This window comes from Pseudoliparis swirei, chromosome 20 (genome assembly GCF_029220125.1).
Source record: "Pseudoliparis swirei isolate HS2019 ecotype Mariana Trench chromosome 20, NWPU_hadal_v1, whole genome shotgun sequence".
NCBI classification, from domain to species: Eukaryota; Metazoa; Chordata; class Actinopteri; order Perciformes; family Liparidae; genus Pseudoliparis; species Pseudoliparis swirei.
Window position 1 is genome coordinate 17,841,617 of NC_079407.1, and position 20,202 is coordinate 17,861,818.

The following is a 20,202-nucleotide window of genomic DNA, read 5'->3' on the forward strand; positions in this document are numbered from 1 at the left end:
CATTTCAAATATTGAGCCCTCATTATGTTGCTGATGTTTTCCATCATTTTTTGCCAGAAAGTGACGGATGAGGGACAACTAAACGCATGTGCATCTTATCGCACAGGCTGGAGTCGCATCTCGAGCATGCTCTGGATGGCATCAGGGACGTAGACATTTTTCAATCCATCTATTCTGCTGACTGATGTAAATAATCACCCTTCAGCCGAGATCTGTAACTGTCTGCTCTTGTGTCAGCAGAGGGGCTTGTGGAGGTGGCTTTATCCACCAGACCTGACGGGTGAACGCTGTGTTGCTAGGAGCACAACAATCAATTGTCTTTTTCCCCCCTTCCCAACAGAGTGTAGCTCTTTTAGACAGAAGCTATGCTTTCAGCAGCATGCTATTCAGTGGCAACCAAACGAGGAAATGTCAACTATGAACATATGGTGGCACATAATAATGGCTTATGGTGTTGAGAAAAGAAGAAGAAAAGGGAATGATATTGGAGCTGGAGGATTTTTTCAGAAGAGGTTTTATCTAGATAATTTAAAGTGTGTTGGCGCTGACATTGGCATATAATCAGAAGATTCACACAATCATGCAATCAGTGCAAGCAATCAAGTAAATGGCTTATTTAGAATTTATACTGGGACATTCACAATCACAAAGAAAGAACATTAAGTTACTCTGGCACAGTTGTTCCCAGAATAGGAGAAACCTGTCCTTACATACATGGTCTTTCCTGAGATTTTGACACTTCATAGCAGGGGGGATAAAGATCGTGTGCAGAGCCAGCAGCTAATTAGCCCCAATGTGTGAGCTAATTCATACTTGGCTGGTGATTTTTTTTTTATATAATAAACTTAAACCATAAACCTTTCTTGTATAGACTTGACTAAAACAAACATGCCTAATGGTTTTGAAGTTCTTGGAAGGCAGAGCCAGGTTCCCCTTCCCTCTCCTTGCTTTCAGTGTTGGTTTAATGCCAGACAGAGTTTAAATTATTAGCCCTACTTAGAGGTGACATCTAAATATGGTTTGATACATTTAATTAAATCAATTACACAAATAAAGATGTTTGTATTTAATGGGTGTAACACAAAATGTCGGTATACTTTCATGTATTAGATTTATTTAGCTTACATGGTGTGCATATCAATGCAAAATAAATGTGTTTAAAACGAGTTCAGTAAAGTTAGAAAGATATTCACAGATTCAGACTTCCCGGCTCAATAGCTCTCAAACGACACGGAGTTAAAACACAAACAACACCTCTCTGTGATCGTAGTGATGTCGACAACAAGCTACAACCTTCATTTTACCAAAAAAAAGTCTCAATGTGCGATGAGCTGTGAGACCTAAGCCCAGGGACCGTCTGCAAAAAGCAATCCAGGAAAGACATATTCCAAAAATATTCAATATATCCACTGAAAGATTGTGAAGGCTGACAGAACTTATACCATATGTCAAATGGCCACCCTGTAATGTACTACAGCTGTTATTTTGAAAAAAACTCATCTTAAATAATTATTATGAATTATATTTAATATTTTATGGAAACAATCTTCAATAGCTTCACTGTTATCAAGTGTACACATCAATGGGCTCCACATGAGTGGACTACACCTCTCATTTTGAAGAAAAAAGATTTTGAATAATTTTTATGAATATTTTGTCATAATTTATGGAAACAATCTTCAATAGCTTCACTGTTATCAAGTCTAGAGTGAAATCATTCAACATCTACGTCAATGGGCTCCACATGAGTGGACTACACCTCTTACTTTGGAGAAAAAAGATTTGGAATAATTGTTATGAATATTTTGTCATAATTTATGGAAACAATCTTCAATAGCTTCACTGTTATCAAGTGTAGAGTGAAATCATTCAACATCTACATCAATGGGCTCCACATGAATGGACTACACCTCTTACTTTGGAGAAAAAAGATTTGTCTTTGAGACAATTACGTCCTTCCCATAATGTTGCATTGCAAACATGTCTTTGTCGGTGCTGCATCACAACCGTCTCCCCTGTCACTTGCATCGAGGTTTTGCCCTTCTGTGTGGGGAGGTGCCCGTTGCTCCTGTTTCAGGCTTTATGTGGTGTCACATGCTTCCTCCTGTAAAAACTGCATTTGATGGATGATGACAGGGTGGGCAACACCATCTTTTTCCGTTTCCCCGCGTTGTCACATGAAATGTCTCTTATGCTGTGTCTGTCATTGTGCTACACACACACACACACACACACACACACACACACACACACACTAGCATTGTGGGAAAACCTTGAAGTCTTGTATCAAGTCAGATCAGGAACAGATTGGATGAGACATTAATTCATTTCGAGAAGACAAGGGGTCTGAATGTGAACATCTGAATAATCTTAGCTTTCATTTATTTTAACATTAATCTTCATTAGAAACTGATGACTGCCATTTTACAAATTTGTAAGGAAATATTCCCAAAGGGCTTTGTTAAGATTGTTACATTAATATATATATATATATATATTATAATAATTATAATTGTTCTTCTCTTCCAGTCTGAACCCATACAGCTATGACGAGAGCTGTGTGTCCAGTAGCGTGGACCACCTGCCCCTGGCTGCCCTCCCCCTCCTCGCCATCGTCTCACCTCGCTACCAGGATGCCGTGGCCACCGTGATCGCCCGAGCCAACCAGGTCTATCGCAGCTTCCTGCAGTCAGAGGACGGCCAGGGATTTACGGGTCAGGTCCGTCTCAAACCTCTTCTGGTGGGAGAAGAGAGGCCTCTCGTCTCTCCTCATTGAATAATGAGCTGTAGGCACTTTGATCGAAGCCAATGATTGTCAAAGGAATTACAGATTGCTTTTGAGTGGGCTGTAATGTGTGGTAGCTCTGGGCCTAAGAGGCTGCAGATGTCTATTGTTTAGCAGATCGCATTTCATTCTCTTGTACATAACAACTATTGAGCTCTTGGTAACACGCTGCTTTTTCTTGTGAGTTAATGATCTGTGAGAAGAATGTTGACCATTGACCCTTTGCTAAACCGGAGTTACCAAACCCATGCTGTTTCTTACTTTACTCTCAGAATAAATGTTATGTAAAACGGTAGGTATGTCTTTATTCACTGCAAAAGCAGCATTATTCAGGATACATTATTCAGGATACATTATTCAGGCATGCATAGCATAGAAGTGCTAGAGGTGCAAAAATGACAAAACAAAGGATACTGAGTGTATATATAAAATGAAACCATTGCATATTTAAATCTTTATTCAACCAGGTGAGTCCCATTGAGATTCAAAATCTATTTTTCGATGGTGACCTGGCCAAGACAGGCTACATAAGAAACACATAGTTACAAACAAAAAACACAGAACAAGACAAGTTAAAAGAAACTAAATTTAATTAACCAAGTTAATTTAAGAAATTCCATTTCTTTCATTTTATATTTTAAAGAAGGTTCTTTGAGTTTAATTATTCTGCAACTTATTCCAGGATGAGGGTGCAGAGTACACAAAAGCCCTTTTTTCCCATTTACGTTCTGAAAAGTGCTGAAACGAAACCAGAACAATACTGTGTAGGAAAACACAGTGATTTTTTTTGCTTTCTCTTTGTGAAGTTTTACCAGCAGTCTGATGGATGACAATTCGCACAATTATGTTTGTGTTTGTACAACATGGGAACATGTATTGATTTATTGTCTACTAACATTCAAACATACAGTATGTATTACCAGAGAAATATGTTGTTTTCCCAGTGAAATATGTTGTTTTCTTAATTCTATAATTGCTTTCACACACCTCTCCATTATCCTCCTGTTATGTCTCGTCTGACTGAGTGTGCCATATGGGAAGGTTGTCTGAATGATCTATTTTCCCCAGCAGGTATGCCTGATGGGCGACTGCGTGGGAGGTGTGCTGTGCTTCGACGCTTTATGCTTTAGCAATCACCAGAGGCCCGGCAGCCCCAACAACAGCAGCAAGAACAACAGCACCGAGAGCCTGAAGGTAGGAACTCCCTGTTACACTGGCAACAAGATGATGGTGATGCACAGACCTGCTCCGGGGAAAGAGCACTTTACTGGTGATGCATCTTAAAGAGATCACTGCAAATGCAAACCATGACATGCTTGTGTTTTATTTTGTCAGTATAGCTAATTACTCCCCAGAGTGCACCAGTGGCACCCCCAGTCCGCCTTAGTAAACAAACGGAGACTATCATACATAGTGTTGCTCTCCTGAAGGTTTCTTCCCATTTTTTCTGAGCTCAACTTTCAGCAGTTCAATCTGTGCATGTAACATGTTCATTATAATATTTGGGGCAGCTTGTCATTTGATGTCCTTTTTCCGCCTGCTACGTATCACATGATCCCCACTTTCTGTCTCTTGCCCGCTCGCTCTCTTCTCCTCTCCTTTTCCAATCCACTCACATCTTTAGATCGTCACTCTTGCATAGATAGGGTTCATCTAAGGGAATCAACTCCTATCTGTATAAGGTATTTTCAGCATGTTGCACACTCTCCTCCTTCCCCTCAGGATAACTCGGGCCTACTCGGGGAGTCCAGCCTGAGTCTGAGTTCCAGCAAGAGGCTCAGTAAGAGCAACATCGATATCTCCGCCCCCAATGAAGGGCTCAGACGCAAGCAAAGCGACTCCTATGATGGAGACGCCACGTCCACGGGCCAGCACAGCTTTTTTTCCAGGTGGGTTATTACTTTGTTTACTATAAAATATCTTTAAATGCGGTTTATATCAAGGTGCCTGTCCGTTTAATATTTCTGGATGTATAGGTAAGTATGGGCAATGTTGAAAAATCTATATAAGTAGGGTTCATTCTTTATGATTTATGGTAATATTGGAATTGTATATACAAGTTTGCGTCACTGAGGTTTAGAACTTTTTCAGCTATTTGCTGGATTTACCACAAACAAGCATTCTTCTCTGTTTATTATTATTATTATTATTATTATTAGTAGTAGTAGTAGTAATATTAGTATTACAGTTTTTAAGCTTAGGGTCTCAGTTGATAACTCAGATCTTGCATGCCATCCCTCTCAGGTTTTCCTGGAATGTGTCACCTTGTCTCGCCCTTGCTCTTCATCAATATTTGCAGCTTGACTGGCCTGCCTGCCTTCTGGTCTATAAATAGCCGTTTTTTGCCTGTGCCAGTCGGTTTGTGCGGGAGGCCGAGCAATGCGGCTGAATTTAGCTGAGTTGTGTTGGCCGGGGGGGGGGGGCTACAACTGCCATGTTTACTCACATCAAGCAACCAGTGTTCCCATTCCAAATCACACGCTCCACTGGGCGTACACCATCAAAGTAACACAGTGACTGAAGATAGGACCCCATCTATTCACCATTACGCCACATTGTGTCCACGGTGGTGCACCTCGCTCCTTACAGTTCTATAGTTCTCCTCTTGCTAATCGCAAGCCTCGCGGTGGAGAAGGTAACCTCTGCTCCTGGACGTGCTCTTTCCCCCAGCCCCTCCCAGTGGATGTTCCCATCCCGCAGAGGGCTTATTAAAGCTCCTTTTTAAGCCCACATTATTCTCTTTTCAGAATGGCCAATTGGAAAGCTGTCTCCGTCTGATTCTCTCTTTTCCACAACAGCTTGCTCTGCTTTGACACTCACAGGTGGAAATGGTCACAACACGTACTAAGAAAACCCAGGAGACTGCAATCAGTGCAGCAAGCATGAGTGCTGTTGTCCTTAATGTTTCAGCCAACATATGGAAATAAAGCTTACCTTTCAAGATGAGAAAAAACAAACGATAAAATGGATATCATTTATAAGATTTCGACATCTATTTAGTCTAAAGTGGTCAGAAAAAATAAACAAGTATGTGCAGCCAGAGCTTCGCAAAGGCTTCATGCATTCGTAATGCCCATAAGGAAATATATTTGCAGGGGTTTAGTATAATAGTTTGGCATCAATCACATCTATTTGCTGCTCTAGTAGAGAGCTGGTCATTTTAAAATGCCTTATCTGTTTCTTTACCAACAATTATCCCTCATAAAACCGTGTCAACCACTTACTCAACACCACTACGTATACCACTACTCCAGATTCTATGAGCAAAGGTTTAACATCAATGTCATATTTGTCATATTTAAATAACATAACAGATTTTTACGAAAGAGTGGGCGTATTTCTATAGAAAAGCCAACAAAACAAATGGAAGCTGAAGGCAATCAAAAAGCTATTGATTTAATTTTTAAACATGACTGTCAGCTCATCCCTTTTCCCCATAGAGGACTAACTGTTTAGGGGAAATGACGCCCTGCCTGTGTGAAGGCTAAGCGACGAGCTGCTCAGGCTGAGTCATCAAGACTCGCTGCCGCCAACAACCCCTGAGTCTTGAAATTATCCGGCCTACCATTGATTCAGAAAAGAGCAAAAAGCATCACTCAATTTTGCCTTTTCAATTTCAGTAAGCACATTATTCGCTTTTATTCGTTCCCAATTAGTTATGTGTTAGTAACTACTAAAAAGGGTGGGGTTAACTGCTGTTAATTGTCGCTCCAACAATTAAACAATTATAAGAATATATATATATATATCATCTTATTATATCTATACTATTTACATGTTATTAGGGATATTATCCACCAAATTTCCAATTTGTAATTATTTGCTGTGGTGAAATGTGCTGTATATTTACTATATATCTATTATACTGTATATATTATTACAACTGTGCAAGGTTCAAGCGGACGCTCTGTCGCGATTCCACTCTCCACAGACAGATAACATTGTATATTGTGTGTCCCCAGTTTGATGAAGGAGGGTGTGGAGCTGCGTGGTGGCAGAAGCACCGGTCTGGTGTTGAATCCCGGTCAATTTGACTTTGAGGTGTCAGACTGCTTCCTGCTCGGCTGCCCTTTGGGCCTGGTGCTGGCCATGAGACGCACCGTGCTGCCTGCCGTCCAGGGTAAGACTCAAAACACATTCAACAGATAGCGGAGAGCGCAATTCTTCAAATGCAAACTTCTACACAAGGACACACTCTCACAGATAACAGCAGCTTGTATCTCCAGTTGTTGTGCTTTATATTTCTACTGAAGCACTTGACGACACTCACCTGTACACAAGGTGCTGTACAAAGTTACTTTGATTGACTAATTTAGAGAGGACTGCAGTGAAATCACATAAATCGGATGTAAATAGATCAGTTTAGACTGGTTTTCACTTGGATTTTACTCCTGCACTGCAAGAAAAGTTTAATTTATACCGTATTATTATTATTTATACCTGTTATAAAAGTAGGTCCTTTGGCATATGTAAAAATGTAAATGAGCTGGTGATTATCCCTCAAAGTGATAACACCAATAACCTCAAAATTATTTTCACTGGAAGTTTGATTGCCCTGCTTATTTATTGTGTTTCCAACACCTCCTCCCTCAGCTACACTTTATACTCTGTATGAGTCATACTTTTCCTAATGGTTTTGCTTGTCCATTGTGCTTTCTGCCCCCTCAGTGAACCAGCTGCATCCAGCCTGCTCTCAGATTTTCAACTTGTTTTACCCTTCGGACCCTTCAGCCTCCAGACTGGAGCCACTGCTGCAGTCTCTCTTCCACAAGTTGCCACCATACGCTGTGCCGCGCTACCAGCGCTACCCTCTCGGAGATGGACGCTCAATGCTCATAGGTAGGAAGTTGGATTCGACCCTGAAAATCAATTTGCGAGCGTTGGGAGATGCGAGAGAAGCTCCTCCTGAATATTTCATTGGTTAATTTATTTTCTGGTATAATTGCATTGCTTTATTAATAACCTTTTGGGTTTTGCATTATAAAGCTGGCATGAAATCTTTTAGGATTACAGCGGCAGACAGATGCTATGACTTTGTAATGACAATTTTCACAGGCACACATGTGCACACAGAGCCTCGGCCTCACCTGTGTAAGCTTGCCCTGCTGATGCAGAGATAAATCCGATTTGAAGTAAATGTACTTCTTGTGGCCCTGTACTTTTGGCCCGCCATCGCTCTCTGAGGGTCAGGCACAGCATGTGAGATATTAGTCTGCTAGATACGGCAGAGTACTGCTGTAATCCCCCTTGGGGGCCTGGTTGTAGAAAGTGAGTCCTTAATGAGCTACTAAATAATTTGAAGCATGTTTTAGCACACTTTTGGGACATAGAGACTGGATGAAAACAGCGGGGATGACGTGTATAGCTTGGATAGCCTGCCCCCCTGTGCGCCTACCTCACCGAGAGAAAGGAGGGCGACTGCTGATCTCTTGAGGTAATGGCCTGTGAGCATGAATCCAGATCAGAGGATACGGCTTCGTGGTTTGGTGCAAGGCTAGAGACAAAATAAAAACTCCTTTACTGAACATGCAATCATTAGAAATATGTATAACAATATGTCAAATGTACTATTGTGGCGACTTTTCCATTTATGTTCCATTCTTGCTTTTTTACTAGGCACAATAAAGTAGGTTCTTTAGTCAGGTCAAGTTTATTTGCATGGCACATTTCATACGACAGGACACTTTAGTGAGATTGATTGTTTAAACATGAAAAGGTATTGGCTCAAGTCCTATTCAGACATGCACAATGGTATGTATTATGTGGTGGCAATTTTAGACATTACAAATTAATTCTGTCTTTCTTGTCAGGTGCCTGAGACAAATATCCATGCAAAGACTTCAGTATAATCATATTTCATACACCATATAAACACAACTTGAGGACAACCATACTGTACTATACATTACAAGTTCATCGTTAAGCAAAGAAGAAAAACTGTCCAATACAGTCTTAAAAAGTAAAAATACAGCACACTTTAGAATTCAATACTCTCATGCAGTGTCGTCAGGTGATGTGCGAATTGTCTTTTGTCTTCCACGAGCAATCGCATTAATAATGTTATAAAATAAATTCACTGCTGAATAATTTGCGTGTTTTGCTTGCATGTGGACCTGTGTACCCAAAATGCCTGACACGTGGTATTAAATAGCGAAGTGTGTTTACACGCGTAAGCTCGAAGCCCAAGCTGTGTTTTATTAATTCAATCAGACTCGGCCACTCACATAACGGGAGGTGATGAAGTGTAAAGGCAGACACACAGCGAGGGCTTGCAGCTATACCGAGTTTTAATTATGGGTCTGCATCCCTGTTCTATTGATTGATCCTGGATGCTGTCAAATTATAGATTATAGACAGGTGCACACGGACGGACACAGCCATACAAACACACTCGTACACACAGAAGAAGCAACAGCCCGCACCACCCATTTCCTCCTCTGTAATACGATAATTAGTTGTTCTGAAGGCATGAAAAGACAATCAAATCCTGTGCATATGACTTTGACATCAACACCCATCAACAGTGCAGCTTTTATTATGATGAATGTTGCGAATAAAGAGGGAACTAGCTCTCTTCCTATTGATTTCCAGCGATGGTCCAACGGGGAATATTATTGTCCAAGACAGCAAATGCACATGGAATCACAGTAATTAATATCTGTATTGATCACATGGCTAGCTATGCTTTAACATAAGGATGGTGCTGTATCTATTCCTCACCATTAAATTGTACCTGTTGTGCTCGTGTGTGGAGGCTGAGAACGTGACGAGGAATGCAGGAAAGGGGCTGAGTTAAAAGTCTCTGAGTAAAAAGACATTTCAAGGCCACAGTGCAATCATCCTCCCTCACTTTATGAATAATCTGCCTGTCCTACCATATTACCACCATCATCAGCGGTTTCACTCTCATCTGCCGTGTGCAATCGTTTGGTCTTTTTTGCAGGCACACAAAGTACAAGCACGCATGCTCGTGCTTGTACTTTCTTGTCTTTCTCACTAGCCCTATTTTTGTGTCAAGCCCCTGCAGTTTTGTGTTGCTCCTGTCTCTCTCTGTCTGCTTCTCCAGCTGCACGTCTTGTGAAATGTCGCAAAAACGTGTCAGTCAGTGGATCATTCTCCCACCCAGAAGAGTATCTCCCTCTCTCTGTTTATTGTGCTGTGAAAGAAAAACACAGTTGTGCTCATATTCCAGAGATTAGATGCAAATAGAAGCTTGGTGGGTGTGTAGGTGTGTGTGTGTGTGTGTGTATGTGTTATAAGTAAACAACATTTTGATTCAAGATTGTTATTGGATTTTGTTATAACATTAAAATTCTATCATAACAGCCCAACCAGATGACTATAGGATCGGTTAAATCAACCTCACCTGATTGAGTCGGGGGGCGAGAGAGACAGAGAAGTGGTGGATGCCAATCTGTCATCACCATTATTATTAGGTATTCATATTTTTCCCAATGCCTTACAATTTGCATATTAGTTTTCAGAGACATACATTGGTCTATGAATCTGAAAAAATACCATAATAATGTCATTATTTCTTTTCTCCAATCAACAGTCCGAAGCCCAAAGATGTTCAGCTTACAGTTGAGACAAAGCAAATGCTCTCGTATGAGAGACAGACTTTGTGCTCCCTTCACTGAGTTAATTGACTCAGGACATGCTCCTGTTTTCCTAAAGGGATGTGGCAGTGACAAAAAACACGTGACGCATGAAGGAAATTACTCCAAGTGTGCCGTCTTCTTTCTGAACCGTCACTGCGGTTATTTTCCGTCGTGTCAGGGAACGTGCCACTTGGCTGGAACTGAGCCGTTGCGGGGGGCTTTGGAGATCATCTTGTCATCAGTCAGATTTGCATCCCATGATTGGTAGATTGACCCTTTCTCTGCTGCCTACTGGATTGTTTTATAAATAAACCGCCAGATGCAGCCACGTGTTGCATCGTCGGTCTTTGAAGGATCTGCAACCGTCGCAGGAAACGGATTAGCAGCCGCCCACTCAGACATGAGGGAGGATCAGGTGTGGTTAATGATGCAGGAGTCTTAGGATGATGAAGATTATGGAATCTACGTTCATATCGGTGATGCTAGATGAGATGGTTTGGTTTCAAATGGGTCTGTTTCCGAGGAGCAGGAAATATGACTTCAGTGTTTGTCATTGTCGAACCAGAGAGAAACCCTTTTGTGAAAAAAGAACTTGTCCTTGACCGGCAACTTCCGTGTTCTGCAAGGGAACAATGACTGTTTTGATAAAAAATACTGAAACAGTTTCCGTTCCCTGATGGAAAGAACTACTTGACAGCAAGGTGAAGCGCTGAACATGTTATAAATATTGCATACGCTAAAACTGATTGAGAGAGAAGAGAAGAGCACCTCTCTACTTTTGTACGGGCTCTCCCATACCTCACACAACACTACTTCAACACATTTACCTATCTCTCTGAGTGATTCTTTAAAAATGGAAACCATGTTATTCAATTCAGTTTATTTTACATAGCCCAATATCACAAATTATGAATTTGCCTCTGAGGGCTTAACAATCTGTACACAGACTGTATGTAGCTGGCCTTCTTGGAAATCAACCTAGGAAGGAGGAGTTCCAGCCTCTTCACGCAGCTCCGAAAGTCCTCTTGCTCACTTGGTGGGACCCATCGTTTCCACCGGCGGTACACGTCCTTTCCGGTCTTTACCCGTCCTTGCAGGTGGTCGAGCATAAAGTCATATGCCTCCTGGCTACTATTGGGCCGCACAGTAGCAGCATGGTCACACTCCTCTGCCGCCTGCAATGCTGTGGACAATTCAACGTTCCTCCTGAATCAGACTTTTGACCTCCCTTAGTTTTCCATTACACTCATTGAAGGTCTTTTCTATGTCGGCTTTTTGCTGTTTAGTTAACACAGCATCCTCATTTGCATCCAGCTCCGCCTTAAATCCAGTTTTCAAATTTTATTTTCACCCATAACTTTCTCAGTTTCTCTTATGACTTTATTGAAACTGTCTCTGAGCTCCTTTTTAGACATGTCCTTGTAGGCCATGGCGGTAATCCTGTTGACCAGTTGTGTAAATAGTCTTTTCGCTGTAGTTCGTTCCACCTTGAGTTGCTCGGCTGATTTCACAGTAGTTTGATCCGTCTTGTTTGAATCCACTCCGTTGTTGATTACAGTTGAGAAGGTAAGTACTACTTTGATCCTATATATATTCACTTGATTGTCTTTTCCCAGGATTCCAGTGTATTGCTCCTGCTGTTCCAGCTCAAAGTTCCCAGATTTTCTTTTACTGGTTTTCCAGAATTTCCAGTTTTTGATCCCCGGTTTTTCACTGTCAAGTTTCCGTTTTTAAACCGTTGCAGTTTCCCGATCAAGTAGGGAAACTGCAAAGGTCTAAAAAACTGAAACTTGACAACATCCCCGTCCCAGGACCTCACATGGGATCAGGAAAAACTCCCAAAAAATAGAGAAAAAAACGTTCAGAGGGAAAAAAGGGATTAAACCTCCAGGAAAGCAACAGAGGAGGATCCCTCTCCCTGGATGGACAGAAGCAGTAGATGTACAGAATGAACAGCGTTACAGAGTGACATAAACACATTCATGCTTATCTCCTCATAGTTTCAATATTCCCACAAGCCGCATATCTTCCGAACATTCTGAAACTAAAATGGCAATTTTCAGACACATAAATCTGGAGAAGGTCTACATTAACTCAACGTTCAAGACCTCTCTCTGTCTCAGCAACACGTTCTTCAGCACGACATCTGGCAACACGGATATCTCTTTTCCCTGTTGATGCCGAACCTGTCTGGTAACGTTACCGGTCGAGTGTTAACGTGAGCCAAACTGGCGTCAACTCACATCTGTAATAGTCACAGCTCTCTCATTTTCATAATGCTAAATATGCCAGTAAGAAATATATAAATGCATTAGAACAAAGCCACTTGGAAGACAAGCTGTAAGACGTCATCTTGTGAAATAAAACAACAATGCTCATCTTTGTGTATACATCGTGAATGGAGGTAATGAAAGTGGGATTCTGTCAGGAGAACCCCTTTTTTTCCAAAGATGCAGCAAGATCCTTTCAAACCCAGACACGATGTGTTGAGGTTAACATCAGCAGGCGAGCAGGCACACCTGCTCCCATTTTGATCTGCGCCCTCCTCGGACGTGCTGCTTCGTATTCCAGCTCCCCGTTCGTACCGTATCTATTCCATCACACCAGGCTTTCCTTTGGATTGACACATATTACAGTAATTGTGAGCAAAGTAAAGGACGTGGTACCAAAGTGGCGTCATTGAGTCTGGGCTTGTTTGTGACATACATACATATATAGATTACATTGAATCTGTGGCACACTGTGTAGCGCAGCAGTGGAGAAGAGACTCATTCAGATATGAGTCGAGCCTCATCCAGTGACAAATGAGATCCACAGCAACACACAAGGCCGAGGTAACAGGATAATCAGCACCCTCCAGAGTCTGGTTGAAAAAAGAACTTTGAGTTAAGAAGAGGAAAACAGTGGTGGGTGGATTGCTGTCAAAGAAAGAGCCCCACGGCTGTGTTGGACCCTGCTGTGTAATGGAAGCTGTATTCAGTCAGTGTGAGTCTCCTTTTGTCCTCAGGATGGACTGTTGTGTCTTCTCCTTTCATGCCGATTTGCTTTTTGTTCATTGTAAATAAACAGATCAATCACCCGCACACATCCTCTCTACCATACCTAATAGCACAACACATTTGTGAAAAGAGAAATGTATTAAACATAGCATCACATAGAAATAGGCAAGTAATTGAAGATAAAGGTAATTCCCAAATAAACATTGTACATAAACATACAATAAACTAAATATACACGAGTAGAAATATTTACATGAGAAGAATATAATGCGTATATACACATGACAATATAGAAACATCTATATCGACACCTATGAATTTGAAGGTAAGATAAATGTGCTATTGAACTGAGCTGGTAGCCACTTGTATTTCTAACGACACAATTACTGATTAAATATGTTCCTGCTATGCTCTTAGGAATTACCAAGTAGATCCATGATGTCTGGTGAACAGTGGCGGCTGGTGAATTTTTTTTTTGGGGGGGCGCAGTTTAAATAGCACTCAACAATGAGAAGAAAAGAGGTTTTGAGTAGAATATTGTAAAAAACAAAGCTTTATTTAAAGAACACACTGTGCTCAACACTGTCCAACAACAACTATCAGCACACTGTGACTTTGGGCATGAGAGGTTCAGAGCAGCTTTAAGAAACATTGGGTTGGGTTTCAGAGGTTTGCAAAATAAAAGAGTTTCACCCTCACATGAAAGAGGTTCAGAGCAGAATAGAGTCAGAAAGAGATCACATGTTACATTGGGTGTTTGACAGAGTAGACCCACTACTGTAAAGAAAAGTAGCCTCCTCTCTTTAAAGTTGGCAAACTTATCAATAACTCTCTGGTGAAAGTCAATCATGTCTGTAACCAGCCTGTTTCCATTATTCTTGAGGGAATGTGTCTGTTTTTCAGAACTTCTTCGTTGTGTTTTCGATGCCAGTTCGGTCTCCTTCTGCTCTGCTATGCAAACAGGGTTAGCTTCATGCTGTTAGCGAGTTAGCTTCATGCTGTTAGCTAGATGGCTGCGGCAAGATTCGTGCTTTACACTTGTCTGAAGCTCTGTAGATCCCTCACCCCGTTGTAGTCCAGAGAGTTTCAGTCCCAGGACTTTGGAAAACAGACAGGGGAAACAAAAAAACGAATTACTCATGGAAAATCCAGCTAACCAGCTCCGGTTAGCATATAGGCTTGAGGAGAATCTCCGGGTGTACGTCCTCCCGCGGTCAGCGCTTTGCTGCAGAATTTTTTAATCCGGATGTTCGGGTCCCAACTCTTTCAGCCTCTTCTTGTCAATATCTGACCGTCGATTGAAAGGTGTTTGGTGTAGAGATACCACAGAGTTTTCAGTCGCCGACGCCATGCTAACATAAAGCTTCTGCTAGCTATGTTGCTCGCGTACCTCCGTGGAGCTCCGTGGTTGCCAGGTCTGTGTGACACAACCAGCCCAATGGCCAATAAAACCAGCCCAATATCAGAATTCAAAATATGCCCGTGCCAAACCATATACACTGCTTTTAAAGTCCAACAGCATTGCTATCATTGCCAAATGTATTGTAATATCTACAAAGTAACACCAAATGTTTAGTATGCCAACATGAAAAGCAGTTTTCCCAAAACAGTTATTTCACCTAGGTCCTAAAATGGCCTTGTGTAATTAGATACAGAATATTATCATAAATAAAATGTGTGTATGTGCTGATCTGGAGGATTACATGGAGGATGGCGCGGCTGTGTCCAGTCGCCGTCGCGGCAGCTCCGCGGAGATTGTGCGCTCTTTTAGTTTTTGTGTTTATTTTTAATATTTTCTTTGCCACAAACACATCGGCACTAACAACATACGACCGCAGCACACTTTTGGACATAAACTTTTGCGCAAAACAAGGGTTTTTGTCCACTTTTTCCATCGATCCAGCGTGGCCGGCAGAGATTGTACGAGCGAACCAAAACAACAACAGTGGAGCCGCTACTACGGGGAGACGACGAAAACATCGAGGGAAACGGAGCGGAATTCGGAACAGACTGAGAGTTCAAGCCCACCGTCCACCTTTGCCCAGCATCCTTCTTGCTAACGTCCAGTCTCTGGAAAATAAGATGGATGATTTTAGGGCAAGGATCAGATTCCAACGGGACATGCGGGATTGTAACATCTTTTGTCTGACGGAAACTTGGCTGACCCGCTGGTGCGGATCGAGTCATATGCCCAACCGAGTCCTTCTCTGTTTTCCGTGCAGACAGAACGGAAGAGTCTGGTAAATCTAAGGGTGGAGGGTTTGCTTCATGACAAACAACATGTGGTGTGACCCCAAGAACATTAAGACTCTTTCTCGTTCCTGCTCGCGAACCTGGAACATCTGACGATCTCATGCCGTCCATTCTACCTTCCCCGGAGTTCAGCTCGGTCATCACCACTGCCGTCTACATTCCACCACAAGCGGACACCGGCGTAGCACTATCGGACCTACATGATGTGTTATGTCGGCATCAGGACAAGTATCCCGACGGCTGTGGTGGTGGCTGGGGACTTTAACAAGGCAAACCTGCAAAGTCATGCCGAACTTTCACCAGCACATTACGTGTGCTACCAGAGGGGAAAGAACGTTGGACCACTGCTATACGCCATTCAAGAGAGGCTACAAGGCTGTCTCTCTCCCTCCGTTAGGGAAATCAGACCATGCCGCCATTTTTCTGCTTCCGGAGTATAAACAAAGGATCGCGCGGGAAGCGGTAGTGACGAGGAACGTAATGCGGTGGTCTGACCAATCAGAGGCTGAGCTACAGGACGCTCTACGTATCGTCGACTGGGACATGATCCAATCCAGTTCCAGTGACGTCAGCGAGTTTGCGGAAGTAGCAATGAGCCTCATAGCAACGCTAACGGACACCATCGTCCACACGGTAAAAGTTAGGGTCTTTCCTAACCAAAAGCCGTGGGTTGATGGATCCATCCGTGAAGCTGTGAACGCCCGTACTGCTGCCTATAACTCCGGTCTTGTATCCGGCAACATGGACGAGTACAAGGCAGCGGTCTATGGACTGAGGAGGGCGGTGAAGGACGCCAAAAGGAGGTACCGAGACAGAGTGGAATCACAGATGGAGCAGCGCGACACCAGGCGCCTATGGCAGGGGCTACGGACTATCACAAACTACCAGAGCAGACCCCGCGCAATGGTGAGTGCCGACGCATCCCTAGCGGACGACCTGAACTCATTTTATGCACGGTTTGAGGCTAGCAACAACAGCGCTAGCTCGCCGCTAACAACAACACCGTTAAGCGTAGCCGAGGTGAGTTCTACCGCTGGGGATGAACACACACTCTCTGTGACCGAGCACAGTGTGAGGAGGGCTCTGTTGAGGGTGAACACCAGGAAAGCTGCAGGTCCAGATGGCATATCTGGGCGAGTACTGAAGACCTGTGCTAACCAGCTAGCTCCAGTGTTCACCACAATATTCAACCTCTCCTGGCTGAGTCCGTGGTCCCCGCCTGCTTCAAGAGATCCACTATTGTCCCTGTGCCCAAGAATGCTTCTCCAGCATGTATGAATGACTACCGACCGGTGGCCCTCACCTCGGTGGTCATGAAATGCTGAGAGAGGCTGATAAAGGACTACATCTGCGCCTTCCTCCCTTCCTCCATGGACCCGCTGCAGTTTGCTTATCGCCCAAACAGATCCACGGATGATGCTGTCTCCCAGGTACTGCACACCACACTCTCTCATCTGGACAGCCAGAGGGGGCTATGTGAGACTGCTGTTCATTGATTATAGTTCAGCTTTCAACACCATAGTCCCCTCAGACTGGCCGGCAAGCTGATTGAGCTGGGACTGAACACCCCTGTGTGCTTGGATCCTGGACTTCCTGACCGCCAGGCCACAGGTGGTCAGGGTGGGCAGACACACCTCCAAATCCCTCACCCTGAACACAGGATCCCCCCAGGGTTGCGTCCTCAGCCCCCTACTGTACTCCCTGTACACACATGACTGTGTGGCCAGGTTCAGCTTCAACACCATCATCAAGTTTGCGGATGACACAGTGGTGGTGGGCCTGATCTCCGACAACGACGAGAAGGCCTACCTGGAGGAAGTTGCTGATCTGTCACTCTGGTGCCAGGACAACAGCCTCATCATGAATGTCACCAAAACTAAGGAGCTGATTGTGGACTTTAGGAGGGTACAACAACAGAGGACGTACTCACCACTGGGGATTAACGGGACTACTGTGGAGAGGGTGAGCGGGTATAAATACCTGGGAGTCCACATCACCGAGGATCTGACATGGTCAACAAACACAGACACTCTGGTGAGAAAGGCAAAGCAGCGCCTCTACCACCTCAGGCAGCTGAGGAAATTTAAAGTTTCCCAGAGGATCCTTCAGTCCTTCTACTCTGGAGCTGTAGAGGCGTCCTGACAGGAAGCATCACAGCCTGGTTTGGCAACTGCTCCGCTCAGGACAGGAAGGCTCTGCAGAGAGTAGTGCGTTCGGCTGAGCGCACTATTGGAACTACACTCCCACCCTGCAGGACTTGTACACCAGGAGGTGCAGAACCAGAGCCGGCAGGATCATGAAGGATCCTCACCACCCCAACAACAGACTGTTTCAGCTGCTGCGGTCAGGCAGGCGCCTCCGTAGTCACGCTGCAAGAACAGAGAGACTGAGACGGAGTTTCTTTCCTCAGGCCATCAGGATTGTGAACTCCGACCTCACCAGGGCCCCCACATAGACCCACACAACTGCCCCTCTTAGGCACACACACACACACACACACACACTTACTGTAAATATTGTGTTGTTTTTTATTTGTAAATAGTGTGTACTTGTTGCCCTTGCACATTCCTGCTGAGCATTGCCACTTTCATTTCACTGCACACCCTGTGTGTGTATGTGACAAATAAAACATCTTGAATCTTGAATCTTGAATCTTGAGTTTGGTAGGATTTGGGTATGAATAAATTATTTCATTTAAAATATGGATTTTTATTTAAAGATATTCATGTAATTTGCATGCAAAATAGGTCTACCCGAACCAAGGACAAAAAATTCAACCCGCGGCAACACTTCAAAAGTAGCCCGATTCCGCAGGGAAACCGCGGACCTGGCAACACTGCTCTATGGGCTGAGGGAACATACGGGTCTCTGATCTGCCGAATAGTCCAATCACGAGGCCATGGCGCACATTTTTGTGACCCAAGATTCACGTTTCATCCGCCAATGAGAAGCCGTCCTTGCCGAAACGACTGAAATGTTTTCTCGTTGCCGCACACACACATTGGGCTGGAGTCCCGAAAAAGGGGAGGGGCTTCTCTCCATGATAATGGCGATATATTATATTTTTTTACATTAACTTAAGTGGTTGTTGACAGGCTGACGGTCTCCCACACACATTTAGCACGTCAACACGGTATATTTACTATTTAAATGATTTGGCATATAATGCTTTTTGACAGGATTTTTTTTTTTTTTTTTTTTTTCATCTCAAAATTTTAAGGGGGGCGGCGCCCTAGCGCCCTCTATGGACGAACCGCCACTGCTGGTGAATCTAGGTCTCATGGGGAAATTATCATTTTCTTATCATACAATATTATCGATGAACAAATAGGAAAGAGCTGCGTAGAGAAACCCAACCAGTTAAAGGGGTCCTACTTGTCAGCAGGAGCCAAGAATAAGATGTTTTAAGAATGCCAAAGTCAATACATATGGATTGAACCGCATCACGAGTAGAAGCAGTTTCTGTCCTTGTTATTAGTGCTTGTCCTTGATTTTTCCTTTACGAAACACAAAGCAAGCAATTCGATGCATAGCAAGAGGTTATCTTATTCGTCAAAAAGCAGCATTGATTTTTTTAACGATTGAGTCAATTGTTGCGAGATCAAAGCATTTCCTTTCCTCTTCCCTCCCCGCTCGTCCTTCTCTTTTCTCTTCCACTCACCCTCCCTAGCGGAGAGTATCCAAAGTCATTCAAATGTGTTTCTGGAAGCTGAGCAAACCCCTGGAGGTTCAGCTTCACAGACGTCCTCTGAGACTAAGGCCGATGGAGGAGGGGCAGAAGAAGGAGGTCGTAGAGCCAGCGTGACCAGCGCGGAAAGTGAAATGTCCAATTGCTCCTTGGGCCAGCTGGGAGACACCATCGCTAACAGTGAGTGGGAGGGCAGAGGAGCACGACGCTGTCCCATGTCATTCTTCAACGATCCGCTATAGATGCATTCAGGTTCATGAGGTGTCCCAGCTCTGAAGCTCAACTCCGATGTATCTGCTTCTGTGTGTGTGCGTTTCAGTTTCCAGCAGCTGGTGGGGCTCCAAGAGGCTAGATTACGCCTTGTACTGTCCTGATGTGCTGACCTCCTTCCCAACGGTGGCTCTGCCTCACCTTTTTCATGCCTCCTACTGGGAGTCCACTGACGTAGCGGCCTTCGTTCTCCGGCAGGTGGGAACGTCTTATTGACGGCGTTTGTTTTTTCCGCAGCAAGTTTCACCACTCGACCAAAGTATTGTCTCGGTAAATAGTACGCAAATATAAGAAAAAATAATTTAATTAGCTTACTAAAAACAAGATTTATTCATTGCATAATTAGCATAGATTATTCTCAACAAAGGCAACGAGCATCATCTAAAGGCTGTTTCAAAATGAAGATCCACAACAAGACAAAACCCTTTTCAGGGTAAAGTAGTGGTTGTGTTAATAGTAATCTCTTCAATTATTGGCTGACATCTCAAAAGACTGAACTAGTCAAAACAAGTATGAAAAAGTTTCTCCAAGCACGTTGCTCTGGGAGTAGATAAAACATTATGGTGAAAATATGGCACATCTCCAGTCTCTTGTGCATAATATCAG

At 43.4% G+C, this 20,202-nt stretch overlaps 1 protein-coding gene across 2 annotated transcripts in view; it reads left to right on the forward strand.

The window, feature by feature from the left end:
* The window catches only part of pitpnm3 (PITPNM family member 3), an 83,172-nt gene that overhangs the window by 53,751 nt on the left and 9,219 nt on the right, over nucleotides 1–20,202 (forward strand). For both annotated transcript variants that reach the window (XR_008834846.1, XM_056441175.1), the window contains exons 6-12: nucleotides 2,530–2,719; nucleotides 3,857–3,979; nucleotides 4,508–4,674; nucleotides 6,748–6,905; nucleotides 7,454–7,624; nucleotides 19,309–19,506; nucleotides 19,646–19,794. Coding sequence is in view for 1 of the 2 variants with exons in the window: in XM_056441175.1 (XP_056297150.1) it covers nucleotides 2,530–2,719; nucleotides 3,857–3,979; nucleotides 4,508–4,674; nucleotides 6,748–6,905; nucleotides 7,454–7,624; nucleotides 19,309–19,506; nucleotides 19,646–19,794 (1,156 nt within the window). In the remaining variant the exon portion in view is untranslated. The remainder of the gene's footprint in view (nucleotides 1–2,529; nucleotides 2,720–3,856; nucleotides 3,980–4,507; nucleotides 4,675–6,747; nucleotides 6,906–7,453; nucleotides 7,625–19,308; nucleotides 19,507–19,645; nucleotides 19,795–20,202) is intronic.